The sequence below is a fragment of the Trachemys scripta genome, chromosome 1 (genome assembly GCF_013100865.1).
Source record: "Trachemys scripta elegans isolate TJP31775 chromosome 1, CAS_Tse_1.0, whole genome shotgun sequence".
Classification (NCBI taxonomy): domain Eukaryota; kingdom Metazoa; phylum Chordata; order Testudines; family Emydidae; genus Trachemys; species Trachemys scripta.
Window position 1 is genome coordinate 320,590,623 of NC_048298.1, and position 15,947 is coordinate 320,606,569.

At 40.7% G+C, this 15,947-nt stretch overlaps 1 protein-coding gene across 1 annotated transcript in view; it reads right to left on the bottom strand.

Moving 5' to 3' along the window:
• FAT3 (FAT atypical cadherin 3) overlaps nt 1–15,947 on the bottom strand; it is a 186,078-nt gene that overhangs the window by 126,395 nt on the left and 43,736 nt on the right. Inside the window, exons 4-7 of the mRNA XM_034779231.1 lie at nt 14,682–14,996; nt 9,417–9,627; nt 8,937–9,005; nt 2,029–2,168 (exon numbers count right to left, since the gene is read on the bottom strand). Of these exons, the coding sequence (XP_034635122.1) occupies nt 2,029–2,168; nt 8,937–9,005; nt 9,417–9,627; nt 14,682–14,996 (735 nt within the window). The remainder of the gene's footprint in view (nt 1–2,028; nt 2,169–8,936; nt 9,006–9,416; nt 9,628–14,681; nt 14,997–15,947) is intronic.

Genomic DNA, 15,947 nt, shown 5'->3' on the forward strand with positions numbered 1-15,947 from the left:
ATACCTTACATGAATTTATATAAGAGAATTATAGAATATGAATATATGGAACACTATTCAGTATTTCCTATATTATAAATTCTCATCTCTAACATTATTTCACACGCTATAAAAGAAAACAATCTTTATGATTTCAATTCCTATTTTTACATATGAAAACATAACTTCCAGAAAAAACTAGTTAATGAGTTGATTATATATCACACAGGAAATGATGGTTATTGCTATATCTTATATAGCCCGTTACTACAGTATCTGAGTACCTCACAATGTTTAATGTACTTATCCTCACAACACACTGGTGATTTAGGGAAGTTCTACTATCTTTGATTTAGAGATGGAAGACCGAGGCACAGAGAAGATAAGTGATTTGCCCAAGGTCACACGGGAAACCTGTGGCAGATCAGGGACTTGTGCCAAGACCACCCACAACCTACTATTTATTATTATTTTTCATTATTTGTATTACTGTAGCACGTAGGGGTCCCAGTCACAGACCAGGACCATGCTATACTAGGCACTGTACAAACACAAGAACAAAAAGACAGCCCTTTCCCCAAGAAGCTTATCAAGACCAGTGCTCTAACCACTGGACCATGCTTCCTCTCTATTAAATGATGGGTTTAGGTGTACAATTTTCATTGTGGGCAACTGTTTTGTTTTTGTTTTTTGGGTCTTTCTTTTGGTTATTTATCAAGCATTTTAGTAATATACTATTCAATATCTAAATCAAATCACAGAGGCTGCATAAGTGATTGCATTGGGTATGTAACGTGACATGTCTGGCCCGCAGAGATTATGGTTATATTTAGGATTGGGATAAAGAACTAGCCAATATATGTACAAAATTCAATTTGCTAGCTACAAGCTTGTATCAAATGCTTCTGTTTAACTGTCACTGAAGGCTCTGGAGATAAATCAAAAAGTACAAACTGGAAGTACTGTAAATAGCGAAGGTTAAACAGCTCATAATTCTTGAAGGTTTGAGACTTTGATCACCTTTTCAAATAAGGGCGGAGAACTCCCAAACTATATATGACTCATCCAAGCAAAACCAGACATTTCTGATAACGGTAAGATAAAAAAGCAAAAAATAAATCTGCCATGACATCTTTTTGCATTATAAAGAAGCAAATAACATTACAAACCTAATTTTTTTAATTTCCTCTGCAGGCCACCTTTAATCTGGGAGGCCCTGTACATTCCACTGATGTAAATTTCATCCTAACGGTATAAGGTGCATGCTTCATGCACACTTCACTCTCATGCTGAGTTAGGAGTCAAGGCACTAACTAGTCCATACCTCTCAACTGTACCTCACTTTGAGGGACAGCTCTCCTTTTAGTCCCAAAGTTGTCTATGCTCCACACAAATTCATCCCCTTACTTGTATTGTTGCAAATTACTGACATCATAAATAAAGAAATGTAGAATTGAGGTTAGACAGTCATTGACAGGAAAGGAAGGAATCCTACAGTACAAGTTTCCTGCCTGAATAATTTGTGCCTGTCCCTCATTTTGGGTCTTTGCCACACATTATGCCACATTTAGGCATGGGTAGGTTGAGAGGCATGAACTTTATTTAAAAAAAAAAAGAAAAGAAAAGAAAAGAAAAGAAAAGAAAAGAAACAGAAAATAATCCACAGTATTCTACAGTAAAATCCACAAAAACTGTAGCATCACTATTGTAAGATGATGTTCTCTGGACCATGTTGTATAATACAAATCTGTGCTGTCAACATCTGTGCCTAGCTCCCATCTGATATGGAAACCCTCAGCCCTGGGACAGAATCTTGGTTCAACATGAACATGAAGACCAGAAGAAGAAATGCCACTTTTCTAAGTATTAAACATTGAAATCTCTTCAAAGCAAGTGGAAACATGCTTCAAAATATTCACCAAACGCCAAATCATTTAATTTGGCTCCCATTGGATTTTCTTTTAATTCGGAGGGCACAGTTATTCTATAAAATTGCACAAATTCCACAAACAAATGAAAAACTTGCACACAAAGAATGTGATATTGTACCTGAGTGGTTGCAACATTTGTTCCATCGGTGACCTCCACAGTCATGTTATATATTGACCTCTGCTCTGCATCCAAGGGCTTTGCAATGACAATAGTGCCCACGCCCTTCTCAGCATCGAAAGAACTATCGAAATTCCCTCCTAATCGTCCACAAAAACACAATTCAATTAGCTATCTCTGGAAACTTTCCATAGAAAACGTATCTAGAGGTAGGTGTATCTGTTTATTGACAACCACGTTTAGGGCCTTCTTTGTGCATAACCCAGTGAATTTTAGTGATACTTTTTGTTCTAAAATAACTTATATTTCAAAGCACAGTTTTGTAAACTGTAAAACAGATGTTAGAAAAATGCCCTGAAAACAAAAGCTTCAACAATATATTTAAGTGAAACATAATTAATTGCATTTATAAAAATATTTTAGGGGTTCTAAACCCACAAGAGATGTGCCCTTGTAATTCCTGTAATGAACAAGCATAAGTTTTGGTTTAAGAAATTCATTTTAAGGGGGCTCAATTTCTGCAAATTTTATGTCAATGGGCGTGAGGACTAGACTGGTCTTTTAAAATGAGTATGGCTTATAGCATATTTGGAAAAAAAGAATGTAATGCTAATTTCAAGGACATGTAAATATTTGTCAGGAGAGGTCAAATAATATGTCTCTCTCAGAAATAATTAAACAGAGTTGACACGGAAGACACAAAAAAAAAAACAAAAAAAAAAACACCCACCCTCCAAATCAAAATAAACCTCTAAAATTTCTCTCTGCATCTTACATCAGAATTGTTCCAAATACACAGTTGTCCTGCCAAACCAAATTACCTACAGCAGTGCAAAAAATATTGCAGCAGCTCATAAAGTAGAAAAAAAATCAACAAAAGAATAAGGGAAAGCCATAAACAACCAGAGATTAAAGGGTTACCAAGAATATTCTACCACAGCTACAATTCATAAGTTAGAACTGGTCATTGTGCAAAAAGTAGGACTGCATTAACAACTGCTGTGCTTCCCTCCAACTCAGGGAGATCAGATGTCCCAATTTTATAGGGACAGTCCCAATGTTCGGGACTTTGTTTTATACAGGTGCCCATTTACTCCCAAGTTTGCCTTCTGGTCACCCTACTCAGCTATAAAGAGGAGTTTATTATAATTCCAACTCAGAGATTTTCTGGAGCATGAGGAGAGGGAGGCGGAATAAGACTAGATGGGGAAAGAACTCTTGCGCTATTTTAATTAAATATTAGTACCATTCCAGGAGCTATATTTTCTAAGGGCCTGATCCTGCGAGGTGTGGCGTGCCTTTGATTCCCATTGATTTCAGTAGGTGTTTAAAATGTTTCAGGAGGTTCTTAGCCTCGCTAGGGATCAGGTCTGTAGTTGAAAGATTTCATTCCATTGATTAATTTTGTTTTTGCTCAGTAATTTTAATTGAATGGCTGCTTTGTTCTGGTGAAACCTTAACCATTTTTTGGGGGCTGGGGGTTACCGTTACTCCTTCCTCTCACACCCTGATACACAAAAAAGACAAGGGAGGGGAGCAGGCAGGGCCTCACCCTGACCTGCAACTGCTAGCTGCACAGTGTGGGAGTTTGGGGCACCCTCCGAAGCTATGGGGCAGTCATTGAACTCCCTCTGCACATTGGGAGATCCAGAGGGACCTGTCTCCTGCACTGCCCCACCAGGGAACTGAGCCTAGCAGGCACAATGTGGCCCTCCATTAAAACACTGCAATTTGGTCTGCTGTGATTTACCAAGAAGAGAAGCATTCTCCATTCCCCACCCCATTTCTGCATAGCCAAACCACTTACAGTTCCCAGCGGTTATATATACTTAACACTTTTTAATTGCTAGTGAAAGCATAATTGTCCTTGACATTTAATTAAAGTTATGGAGACACCATGTTATTTGAAAACTATAAGATCATATGTTTGGGGGTATTTTTAAGTTAACCTAAAAAAGAGAGAGGTCATCTCCCAATTAATGTTTTTAATTGATTTACTTGGGAAATACTGCATGAAAAAAAAAATCAATTCCGGGAAAAAAAAAAAAAAAACGTTTGAAGAAGGGAGTTTGTAGATGGTTGCAAGGAAACCTGGGCTGAAACGAAGCTAGCCTTGGGACAGTCTGCACTTTTCAAAGAGAATGTTTCATACTGATAACCGTGAGAAATAAAATTAAAGACTTTAATACAAAACGCTTAATAACTATCTTAATGAGCAACCAAAAATCGTATGTTATCAGCACGCACTTCCAAGAAAACTCTGCCTTTTAAACTTCCAAGAAGTTAAAACTGAGAGATTAGCACTGCAAGTTTTTAAATGCCCTTTCCTTGCTTGCTAAGTATAGTGTTTAGGATGAGGACAATGCAGATTGTTCAACACTGTGCCACAAATAACACCTATCTCGACCTGCTCTATGAGTCACAGACAACTTTGACTAACTCCAGAATACCTTCCCTAAAATTAAGAAACTTAATTCAATTGGATTAATAGTGTAGGTTCTCATGTGGCCTTCCAAAATTATATTCACGATATATTTCTCTCCCTCTCTCTCTTTCTCCTGTCCCTCCCACCAATTAGCAGGGGCTGGGCTATGTTTATTTTTCAAGGTTCAGTTTTGTATTAAATTGTGTGTTACTGAGGAAAGGCTAGGTCAAAGAACTGGGTCTGCATTTTAGGGTGAGGTTTGCTATCAACCCAATCTCCGTTGGGATTCAGGGCCATATTTATGGGTAGTTTGTATTTAGCACCAGCTGCAGACAACAGAGAATTTGTCACTTGATTATTTCATTTAGGGGAATGACCTCTCACTCAGCCTGAGATATTTGGGTTGTGCCTCTCTTCTAGCATACACCAGAGGCTAGTCAAACTTGTGTCTGAGAGTTCCAGGGCTTAGCCACACTTCAAACAATCAGAGGGGTAGCCGTGTTAGTCTGAATCTGTAAAGAGCAACAGAGGGTCCTGTGGCACCTTTAAGACTAACAGAAGTATTGGGAGCATAAACTTTCGTGGGTAAGAACCTCACTTCTTCAGATGCAAGACTTGCATCCGAAGAAGTGCGGTTCTTACCCACGAAAGCTTATGCTTCCAATACAAGCTTATGCTCCCAATACTTCTGTTAGTCTTAAAGGTGCCACAGGACCCTCTGTTGCTTTTTACTTCAAACAATCACTAACTGAGTGTTTCCAAAAGCGTATTGAAATGCTGAAGCCTTATTAGTAAATTAGCCATAAATTCTTAATTGTAACAGCTTGTACAAATGCATTCACTACATACATGCACCCAAAGGAATTTCCTCAAGTGGGACAGAATGGGGAACGGGTGTTTCCCAGAAACAAAATCATAAAAGGTTTTGCTTCTGGAACCTGCTTCTCCCCAGTCAGAGACTTCAGGGACGTAGAAAGCAATGCAAAAACAATACTAGGAAAGGCGGGATAAAGTAAGACAGAAGAAATAGAACTCTTGCCCTCCCTACAAATTAGTGGAATTAAATATTTGTTCCAAGGTGTGGGGAGGGGGGAAATCTTGCTTAGCCCTGCCCCAAAGTGAGTTATAAAACCTAGGATGCTAAAAGAAAAACATGGGACAGCTGAACCTCTGCCCTGTATGCAATGCCGGAGGAACAACGATGGAAAGGGAATGGACAGATTCCAGGGTCTGAAGGAAGAGTCTAAACTGCCTCTGGCATCTGCAGAAAGAGAGGTACAGCCCAAATTACTCAGACTCAGGGAGAGGTCAGGATCGGAAATTTAGCTTTCTAGTTCTGGCGGATCTAAAATAAATCTATATGCTGGCAAAACAGGTACCAAGTACTCTGAATTCAACTGCAGCATTCAGTTAAAACATGGCATATTTTAGAAATATTAGTAACCCGACATGCAAAGCAAGACATCATATGTAGCACATTATCTTAGGCCTGGTCTACACTGGGTGGGGGAGAGGGAAGATCGATCTAAGTTACGCAACTTCAGCTACATGAAGCTGACTCTGCCTGCGCCTCTAGCAGCGATGGAGTACAGGAGTCGATGGGACACTGCTTGGGGATCGATTTATCACATCTAAATTAGATGTGATAAATCGACCCCCGCTGGATCGATTGCTGCCCGCCGATCCGGCAGGTAGTGTAGACATCCCCTTAGAAATGGAAGGACACTGCAGAGATATTTTGAATTTCAGCAAAGTAGCTGTTAGTAGCAAATCCAAGGCTATGATTCTCCTGAGAAGCTGAGGACAGGGCAGAAAAGTAAGGCGTAGGGGGAAAAAAATCAAGAAATATAGTACACAGTTCTCGTAGCAGATGATTCAAAAGAGGCTGGGGAATCACATGTTTTTGACACTCAGTGAAAATCAGTGCAATGTGGTTTTCACAGGAAAAAGTTTACATTATTGTTACCCAGGGATCCTGAAATTACTGGAATTTAAGCACAATGGGGTAGGAACGTCCTGCTCTAGTTTTAAAAGATGCCTGTCCTTTTAAAGGCCTACATCAGGAGTAGGAGGAAGGGATGGAGAGGGATCTATTGGGAAAGTGTCAGAAGGGTTTTGTGCAACATGCTACATAAGCAACAATCAGCACCGTGCAGCTCAGCTAACGCAGCGAAAGTAGCACACTAATTATCGTACCACTCCCACCACCAGTGCAGAGGGGTGAAAGAGACAGAGACAGAGAGAGGGCTCAGTTTACTTGGGAACAAAAAGAATTCAACTGTCTAGGAGCTTCTATTCCATTGAAAATGAGTTTCTTATCCAACAGTGATTAAATAGAACAAAAACTGAGAAAATGGGCTCTTGTGTGCAGGGCCTTCACAATGCAGTGCTGTGGGCTGTGTGTGATCTGACAGATATATTGAATACATGCTGAAAACAGAAATCGGATTTGACTTTTCAACCATTATTGATTAGAGGCCCAAATAGAAGGCAGCCTCCGATGTGAGGAGGTGAATTCCAAATTAAACAAACAGGCAAGTAGATATCAGAAAAAAAAAAAACAATGAAGGGAAATCATTATACTGGGAGATTCTGGTTCTCATTTATTTTATGAAGCCAATAAACGTAAAGGTTGAACTCCAAACTCTGAGTTAAATCAGGTACTTGCATAAGCATGCAGCGCTCCCGTCGACTTTACTGTGGGATGTTCATGGAGATGCAAGTGCAAAATTCAGATCAGGGCAAGGCCGCTGCCCTCTTTTAGTGTTGCTCACAAACAGCTGTCGTGAGCCATCAGTCCCTCAGACCTTTCCGTACAGTACCTGACACTGATTAGAAGCAGTTAAATTAAGCTAAACATAAAATACTTAGGTTGTAAGCTCTTTGTGGCAGGGATCATCTTTTCGTTCTTTGTTTGCACAGCACCAAGCACACTGGGGTCCTGTTTCATGTCTGGTGCTACTAGGCACTACTGCAGTAGAACTACTACTACTAATAAAGTAGATGGCCACAAATGCAGACTAGGGAATCGACCTTGCAATGTACTGAGCAGTGCCACGTGCCCAGAATTCCTATTAAAGTCAATGGAAGTTAGGCGCTCAACATCTCTTGGTACTGACTCAACATCTTTCAGTATGAAACCCTAGAGCCTTTATGGACAATGTTAGGATTTTTTTTCAGAGGGAGGGGAGATAAACTAAAACCAATTTTAAAAAGTATTTAAGCTATTCTAGATGTAAGTACTATATTGAATTACAAACTACGGGCTCTAATTACCATGCATGCTCTTCATCAGCCGTCTCTTTGGGAGGCAAACATGTTGAGCACCATTATGAGGTGGTGCTGGAACAGGAATAATTACAATGGTGCGTAAGAATGTAGCTGGAAAGCAGCAGCCTTCTCTCAGACTTAAAGTTGAGAGCATTATAATCATTATAATGAGAGTGGTGGGATTCACTGAGCAAAAGACAAAACGGGATGAAGGGCAGAGAAGTCCAGAAAGAAGTTTGAGTTCAAAAAGTGACAATAAAATCAATGGGTGGGGGGGAGCCTCCCCCTGGCAGGATAGTTAGGGTCAGCAAGAGGAAGGGAATGTAAACATGATGCTAATATAAACTGCTCATACTGTGCTAAAACTATCGAAGAATGCAAGGGAAGACATTAGGAGATGTGTTTTGCTCTTCTCGAAGGGCTAACGGGAACCCAAGAGCACGACAGCATTGGGCTGAGTTTTAATGATATTTGGCATCTCAGAAACCCAGTTACAGATACAAGAGGAAACACAATAGTTTCTCTTCCTGATCTGCACAGATTGGCAGTTAAGGACAGAAAGGTTACAGAGATGTTAAGTGAGTTGCCCAAAGCCACACAAATGAATCAATGGCAGAGCTGGGAAGAGACCTCAGGAATGCTGACTCTTAGTTTCCTGTTCCAACTGCTAAGCAATACTCCTTCTTCCCTCTTTTTCTGATATCCACGGACCTACTGCATTTGCCTTTGCATTTAAAATACCACCATTGTCATGCCCTCTCCTGCCTTTTACCAACCACGCTTGCTTTCCTTTTCCCCACCTTTATAAGCAAAGTTATGGAAGGCAAATTAGGCAATTTTGTGCTTGAAATCTCACATCTAAACTTATTTCTCTTTTTCAGCTTGCATTCAAGATGATCATTTTGGTGGCTCCATTTGCAACCCACATGCTGATGCTGCTCACGCCTATTTTTTTTCCATTTCATGTTTTAAACGGACAGCACTGAACTGTAAAACATTGGATTTTTTTTGGTTAAATTGTGAAAATCCGTGAATGAAGGGATAATAATTGGATACGATAAAAGCTGTCATAGAAAAGAATGTATCAAGTCCATTCTGTCACAGACACTTATGAAAGATGTAATATAATTTGCTTCAAAGAACTTGTAAAAAAAGAAAAAAAAAGGCAGCTTGGATAGTTGTATTTTAGCAAATGTGTTTGCACTAAGGGTACCTTCTGTTGAACAGTTCTGCCCACAAGCTGTCTGTAGAATATAGAACATCTCTCGAGCATGCTTGCCACCTTGAAGCAGGGCAGTCGGAAGCAGAAAAAAAAGAACAGAATGCAGAAAAAAAGGTGAAGAAAAGAGAGAATGAGGGACAGCAAGTCTAAGTACCATAAATACATTTAGAAATGAGATTAGCAAAGTATGACAATAGAATTTAAATGACAGACAACATCAAGATTGCAGTAAATAACATACTATGAAAAAAAAAACAATCCAGCCATCCAGCGCTTTCTTTTCAGCTTAGCTAAGGAGTCATAACAAAAGCATGAGTAGTAGTATTATTATTATATTAGATTAGGCATTTTCATCTCAGCATTTCATGTTTTTCATTTGGGTGATAATTCAGTTAGTTTTCTCACTCTCAAAACCACACATCCCGAGGTGTTTTTCTTGATACCTATTCATGGCACTGAGTTCAAACTTACCGACTACATCAAACCACAAAGGTATGTTAGCGGGTTGCACAGAGACCACGCCCACAATTTCTGTCACTCTATCACTTTCCATGACTGTGAAGTTGTAGAAGGGCTCATCGAAAGTCAGTGATACAGGTGAGGGTATGGGTTTCTTAATCCACTCAATATGGAGGCGCGCAGTTGAAGACTTCTGGGGTCGTCCATTGTCCACTGCTTTTATCTGTTACACATAGAGAGAACACTTATGGTAGCTTAACATGCTGCTCTGTCAATGCATCTTGAGAATACTTCTGCCACCAGAGTAAAGTTGGGTTTATTTCTGTGGAAATTTTCATCAAAAATGAAAAATCATTTTTGTAAAAATTTTTCATGTAAAAGTTTAATCTTTCAATGAAAATCAAAATGGTTTGGAAATGCTGCTGGCCTCATGGGAGTTGTATTCTAAGGACCTCATGCTCCCTTTCGGTCCAGGCTCCCTGAAACAGTTACTCCTGTGAGGGAGAGGTTCCAACATGAAAGCCCCTGGCCATGGTGAATCATGAGAGACATGGCCCAGCCAGAGAGGACAATGGGGACATGAAGAAACTGAACTACAGCCCTTCATGAGGAACTGTGACAGGATATCTGGCTCAAAATATTTCAGTTTTCAGCCTAAATATGTAAGTTTTCCATAGTCTCATAGGGTTAAGGTCTGAAGGGACCTCCTGTGTATCTAAGGCCACTAATTTCACCCAAAATCAAAAATTTCTCCAGACACTTTTCAGTTGGTAAAATCTCATTTAGTTGAAAACTCAATTTTGCACTAATTTTTTTTTATAACTAACTAACTAACTAACGTATGTGACCTGCCCAATACCTGAAATAGAATTGAAGTCTAAAGGGATTGTTACTGCTTATGGTCTTCTCTGCACTTCTGAGGCAGCGAGGGGAACTTGATAAAATAAAATTATGTCAGGGGTTTGAAGTAATCCTTGCTATGCGGAAGGGATACAAACCACTACAACTGGCACTGTCAAATAACACCAGCAGTATTGTAGGGATGCGTGAACTCACAAAACAAATATTGAATACAGAGGGTTTTCAGCATGGTAGATGATGATGACTTCAATATCCTATATAGGCTCTTTTCACCCATAGCTTAACTCCATTGATTTTACATCTGCTGCAGTTTTTGTGAGATATTGGGCATTAATATTTTGTCATTCAAACGGGGTAAAATAGCAAGATGGCATTCACATTAATGAGATGTAAAGGTCTATATCTGCTTGCCAGGCCAGTACTAAAAAGATATGCTACAAGCAACAGACAAATAAGAATGTCAGTTTTTTTAACAGTATGTGTCATATGTTTCTAGTCAAATAATTCACACTTTTAACCTGTTATTGGTGCCTGAGTCTACCAGTGCTTTATTGATACTGGTCTAGAATTGGACTAATGTAGGGTTATATTAGTCCAATTCTATTATCTTCTCTAGAAGACTTTTCTAAAATGTAATAGGCTTCCACTGTCAGGACGTTTGACCTGGGTTCTATTCCTGGCTTTGCCACTAAGCTACTGGGTGACCTTTGGGAACTCACTTCATCACTCCATGCCTCATTTTCCCCATCTGTAAAATGGAGATAATGATATTTACCTTTGCACTTTGAGACCTGCTGATGAGAAGCATTATATAAGAGGTAGGTATTATTATTAATAATCTTCCCCAAATGTCCCTTAACTTTTCAGTATGCTATGATCCTTCAGTCTCTTACAGTACTATGTTTTGGATTACTTCAACCCATTTTCCAAAATGATTACTTTCTTCCTTTGTTTCAGTTTCTCTAGAGCTATTTATGTTGCTTCTCTGCCCTCAGTGTTCACAATTCCTCCCAACTTAGGGTTAATTCTTCTTATTATTTATATTATACCAGGGGTCGGCTTGCATGCCAAAGGCGGCACGTGAGCCGATTTTTACCGGCACGCTGCTGCCAGCCGGGATCCCGGCCACCGGCCCCACTCAGCCTGCTGCCTGCCTGGGTGAACGGAACCCTAGGCCGGCAACGGGCTGAGCAGGGCCGACGGCCAGGACCCCGGCTGGCAGGAGCCGGCGGCCGGAACTCCAGACTGTCAGTGGGCTGAGCCGCTCAGCCTGCTGCCGGTGTAGGGTTCTGGCTGCCAGCCCCTTGCCAGCTGGGGTCCCGGCCCTGCTCATCCCACTGCCGGCCTGAATGGACGGAACCCCGGGCCAGCAGCAGGCTGAGCGGGGCCGACGGACGGAACCCCAGACTGGCAGCGGGCTGAGTGGCTCAGCGTACTACCAGTCTGGGGTTCTGTCTGCCTCCTGCGCTGACAGTCTGGGATCCCAGCTGCCGGCCCCGCTCAGCCTGCTGCTGGCCTGGGGTTCCGGCTGCTGGCCCCTTGCCAATCAGGGTCTCGGCCCCGTTCAGCCCGCTGCTGGCCTGGATGGCTCAGCCTGCTGCCGGTCTGGGGTTCCATCCGCCAGCCCCTGCCAGCCGGGGTCCCTGCCACCGGCCCCACTCAGCCCGCTGCTAGTCTGGGGTTCTGTCGGGGGGCCCTGTAAATGTAAAATGTGTTACTGGCACGCGAAACCTTAAATTACTGAAGACTTGGCATGCCACTTCTCAAAGGTTGCTGACCCCTGTATTATACTATCAATGTGCATGGTGCTTGATAAGCGTGATCCTTGCCTGTAATAGTTTACAATCTAGGGGCTTGTCTATACCAAGAGTTAGTGCCTGGCAAGCTGGGGTGTAAATCTACAGCACTCTAGCCTGCTTTGCGCTAATTGGCTGCATGGAACCTGTGGCCATGCACTAAAAGTTCCATAGTGCACTTCGATCTACCGCTGTTTCAGAATGCAGTAGGTCAAAGCATACTGCAGAACTTTTAGTGAGAGGCAGCAGGGTACACGTGGTGACTTAGTGTGCAGCAGCCTATAGGGCTGTCAAGTATCGGGGGAAGCCATGTTAGTCTGTATCTACAAAAACAACAAGGAGTCTGGTGGCACCTTAAACACTAACAGATTTATTTGGGCATAAGCTTTTGTGGGTAAAAACCTCACTTCTTCAGATGCATAGAGTGAAAGTTACAGATGCAGGCATTATATACTGACACATGGAGAGCAGGGAGTTACTTCACAAGTCGAAGTTGCTGTTGATTTACAGCGCAGCTTACTGCACAGTAACTCTCCAGATAGACGAGCCCTATGTGTAGAAAAAGACATGGGATAACAAACATCTGGGTCAGAGAAGGGAGGATGGGGGTTACAAATACAATTTCATGTGGGTACTTTGGTCAGTTATGCCAACATCCTGAGAGTTTGGCTAGTTTTCCTTTATTTTAGTGTGTTTTCAAGCTATACATTATAGGAGATATTTATAAATATATATGACTATAGCATCAATTAATGTGATTAACACACTTTTTAAAAGGCTGGCAGTATTTGCCTGAAATACCATATCCTGTCAGCCAGTGTTGATCTTGCTGGGAAACAGATTAAGGTATTCTGGTGAACGGTAACAGGTGGTTTGTTACTCTGCTTGGATTTAAGAGGGGTGGACTCTTTAGAGAGAGAGGATCAAGGCCGTATCCTGAGCAGTCCTGCGGTACGAATCAGAGTGGGAACTCAGCCTGGGGAGAAGACCTGAGCTGACCTTTACATGACAGTATTTTATTAATAAAGCCAATTCCCAAGAAGTGAGAGAGACCTGGCTCGCAGTGTGAGATCTGAAAGGCACCTGGTCATTGTGCTGTTTACGCTGATACCTAGATCCCTGATGAAGATGTGAAATAAGACGGGATGAAACATCAATCAATGTGGCACACCACTAGACACCTGTGCCCACTCAATACTTTGCTGTCATAATCCTTTGTTTAAGTACCTACCATGAATCGTTTTCAATCACACAAGTGTTTCCAATACATATAGATTTCTGGAGTTCATATGCCCCTAAATTTGATTCTATCAAAAAATACCACACATCTCTTGTCTCTCTCAGGCCTGATCTGCACACAGTTTTTGTGCTCCATAACTACTGTGCCTAAGGCAGTGATTTTTTTTATTGAAATAGTTATTGCAGTGCAACCCCTAGTGTGGGTGAAGTTACACCAGTGTAAAAGTGCTTTATGTCAGTATAGATTATTCCCCTTCACTTACAAGCAAAAACCCAGGGCCAATAAGAGGGTGGGGCCAGGAGGGCCATTTGGCCTGGGCCTCAAGCTCAAGGGGGGCCTGAAATTTAGACACTTGATATAGATTTTTCCTCAATAATTAGTGCATTTGCACAGAGAAGGGCTAGAAAAGCATTTGTTAAATAAAAATATATTCAAATGATGTCTCACTCTTTTTTTGGTGCCTTATTTTGTTTTTCATGTATTGTCATTTTTTAATTTTTATTATGGCTAGGGGGCCTCAAAGCTGGAAGTGGCCCGGGCCTCTCTGGATCTCTGAGAGGGCCTCCATAAGCCATACTAGTATAATTACCGTATATACTTGTTCATTAGCCTGTTCGTTTATAAGCCGACCTCCCAAGATGGTTAGGTAAAAAGAGCAAAAACTATATGACCCTTTCATAAACCAACCCTATATTTCAGGGGTTGGCAAACTTTGGCTCCTGGCCCGTTAGGGTAAGCCTCTAGCGGGCCTGGACGTTTTGTTTACCTGGAGCGTTCACAGGCACGGAGCCCCTCAGCTCCCAGTGGCCACGGTTTGCTGTGGGGCTCGATGTCTATAGACGCTCCAGGTAAACAAAACAACAATGTATTAGATATTCAATTCAATGATTCCACAGATTTTAAAATCATCAAATTTTGGTGTAGACCCGTTTATAAGGCAAACCCTGCTCTTTGATGCGTCACTTTTTTACCAAAAATATTCGGCTTGGGAACGAGTATATACGGTACTTTTATACCGGTATAACTGTCTCCACACTAAGGGGGTTGTATTGTTTTAACTGAAATGGTATAGTTAAGTGGTACAACTATTGTGTGCGTAGAAAAGCCCTCGGTCTATGTTTTTTCCCTGTGCATTGGAAAGACAAACTAATGCTTTGAAGATCTACCTTTTGAACAACCTGAGAAGTATGAAAACATTTTGAGTAAAAAGAGCTTATTTCTTTATCTATAGTTATGTATGACAACTGGATTTCTTAATAGGTTAAGGTTTTACATATAACTCCTAAATTAGGGAAAACTATGTGACATTATACTAACTTTAAAAAACATATTCTTGAAACATCAAATGGTGTGTGCTAATTCTGGTTAATGAAGCCTTACTGTTAAGATGTCATAATTCCCTGCTGTGAATTGCTTTCTGGAAGAAACCATCCCGGTTTTAGGGTCAATAAAAAATTTCCCATCATCATTTCCATCCACGATGCTGTAGGAAATTTCTGCATTCGGTCCTTCATCTTTGTCAAATGCAAAAGCTCTGTAGATTGGCTCCCCTCTTTTCTTGCGGTCCCTCTCGGGCAACTTGATCTGATAGACTTTCTCTGGAAACTGAGGCTTGTTATCATTTTCATCCAGAACTTGAACCACCACCCAAACAGTAGATTGCTTGGGAGAGATGCCTCCATCTGTGACCGTCACCTGGATCAAAATATATTTATATATATATATACATATATAAGAAGAATTATAATGAAACTTTGTAAATGGGTGGAATGACCCACATAGAAAAATAACTCTTTGGCAGTCAGCAAGGTCCTTTAAGGAGTAATGTTTATAACAAGAAATCCAGCGAGTTCATATAGACATAAAGAGAGAACATAGAAAAATGTCCAGCTGCGGGTTTACTCAGAACCTAGAGCCCCAGGTGTAGAAATCCATTACTTTTTCCAAAACACATTCTCCTGCCTGCATCTCTCTCTCTCTCAAACAGCCCCTGAGCAGCGATGCCAAAAGAGATGGAAACAGAATTGGAAATAACCACTTGCTCACCAGGGGATCACGTGGGGCCTTTGCACCACTGCAATTTTTATTTATTTTTTTAAGAAGTTTCCTGATTCATACATGGAAGAGATGTGATTTCTTTATAGCACTGATGACAAATTTAACACATTTCTTTTTAAATTCTGAAAAGATCTCCGTAATTTTTTCATTCATTACCCAGAATCTGACAGCTCATTAATCCCATGATTCGTATGGCTGCAGTGGAAACAGAGATACATATATCAACAGAACAAAACCAGAGACATTCTTAGTAAAAATTCCCGGTGCATTGTGTAAACTATACAGTGAGCTGACAGTAATAAATAAGCACTGCAATCTAAGGGAAAGAAGAGTTAATTAGGAAGTTGGCAGAGACTTAAAACAGAATTACTAATAATTTTAATTATGAAATACTGTGAAAATGAAATGATCCAAGATCAGCAAAAAGACGAGAGACTCAGTAATTCTAATTTTTTTTTTAATCAATCAATATACATTTCAAGCTTTCCCCCTATCTTTCAAGTACAATTTTAACAAGTTAAGTAATAAGGCAGAAAGAGACTTCTTGCATGAAAGAAGCTTGGATTTGCTTTCAATTAAATTTGCTAA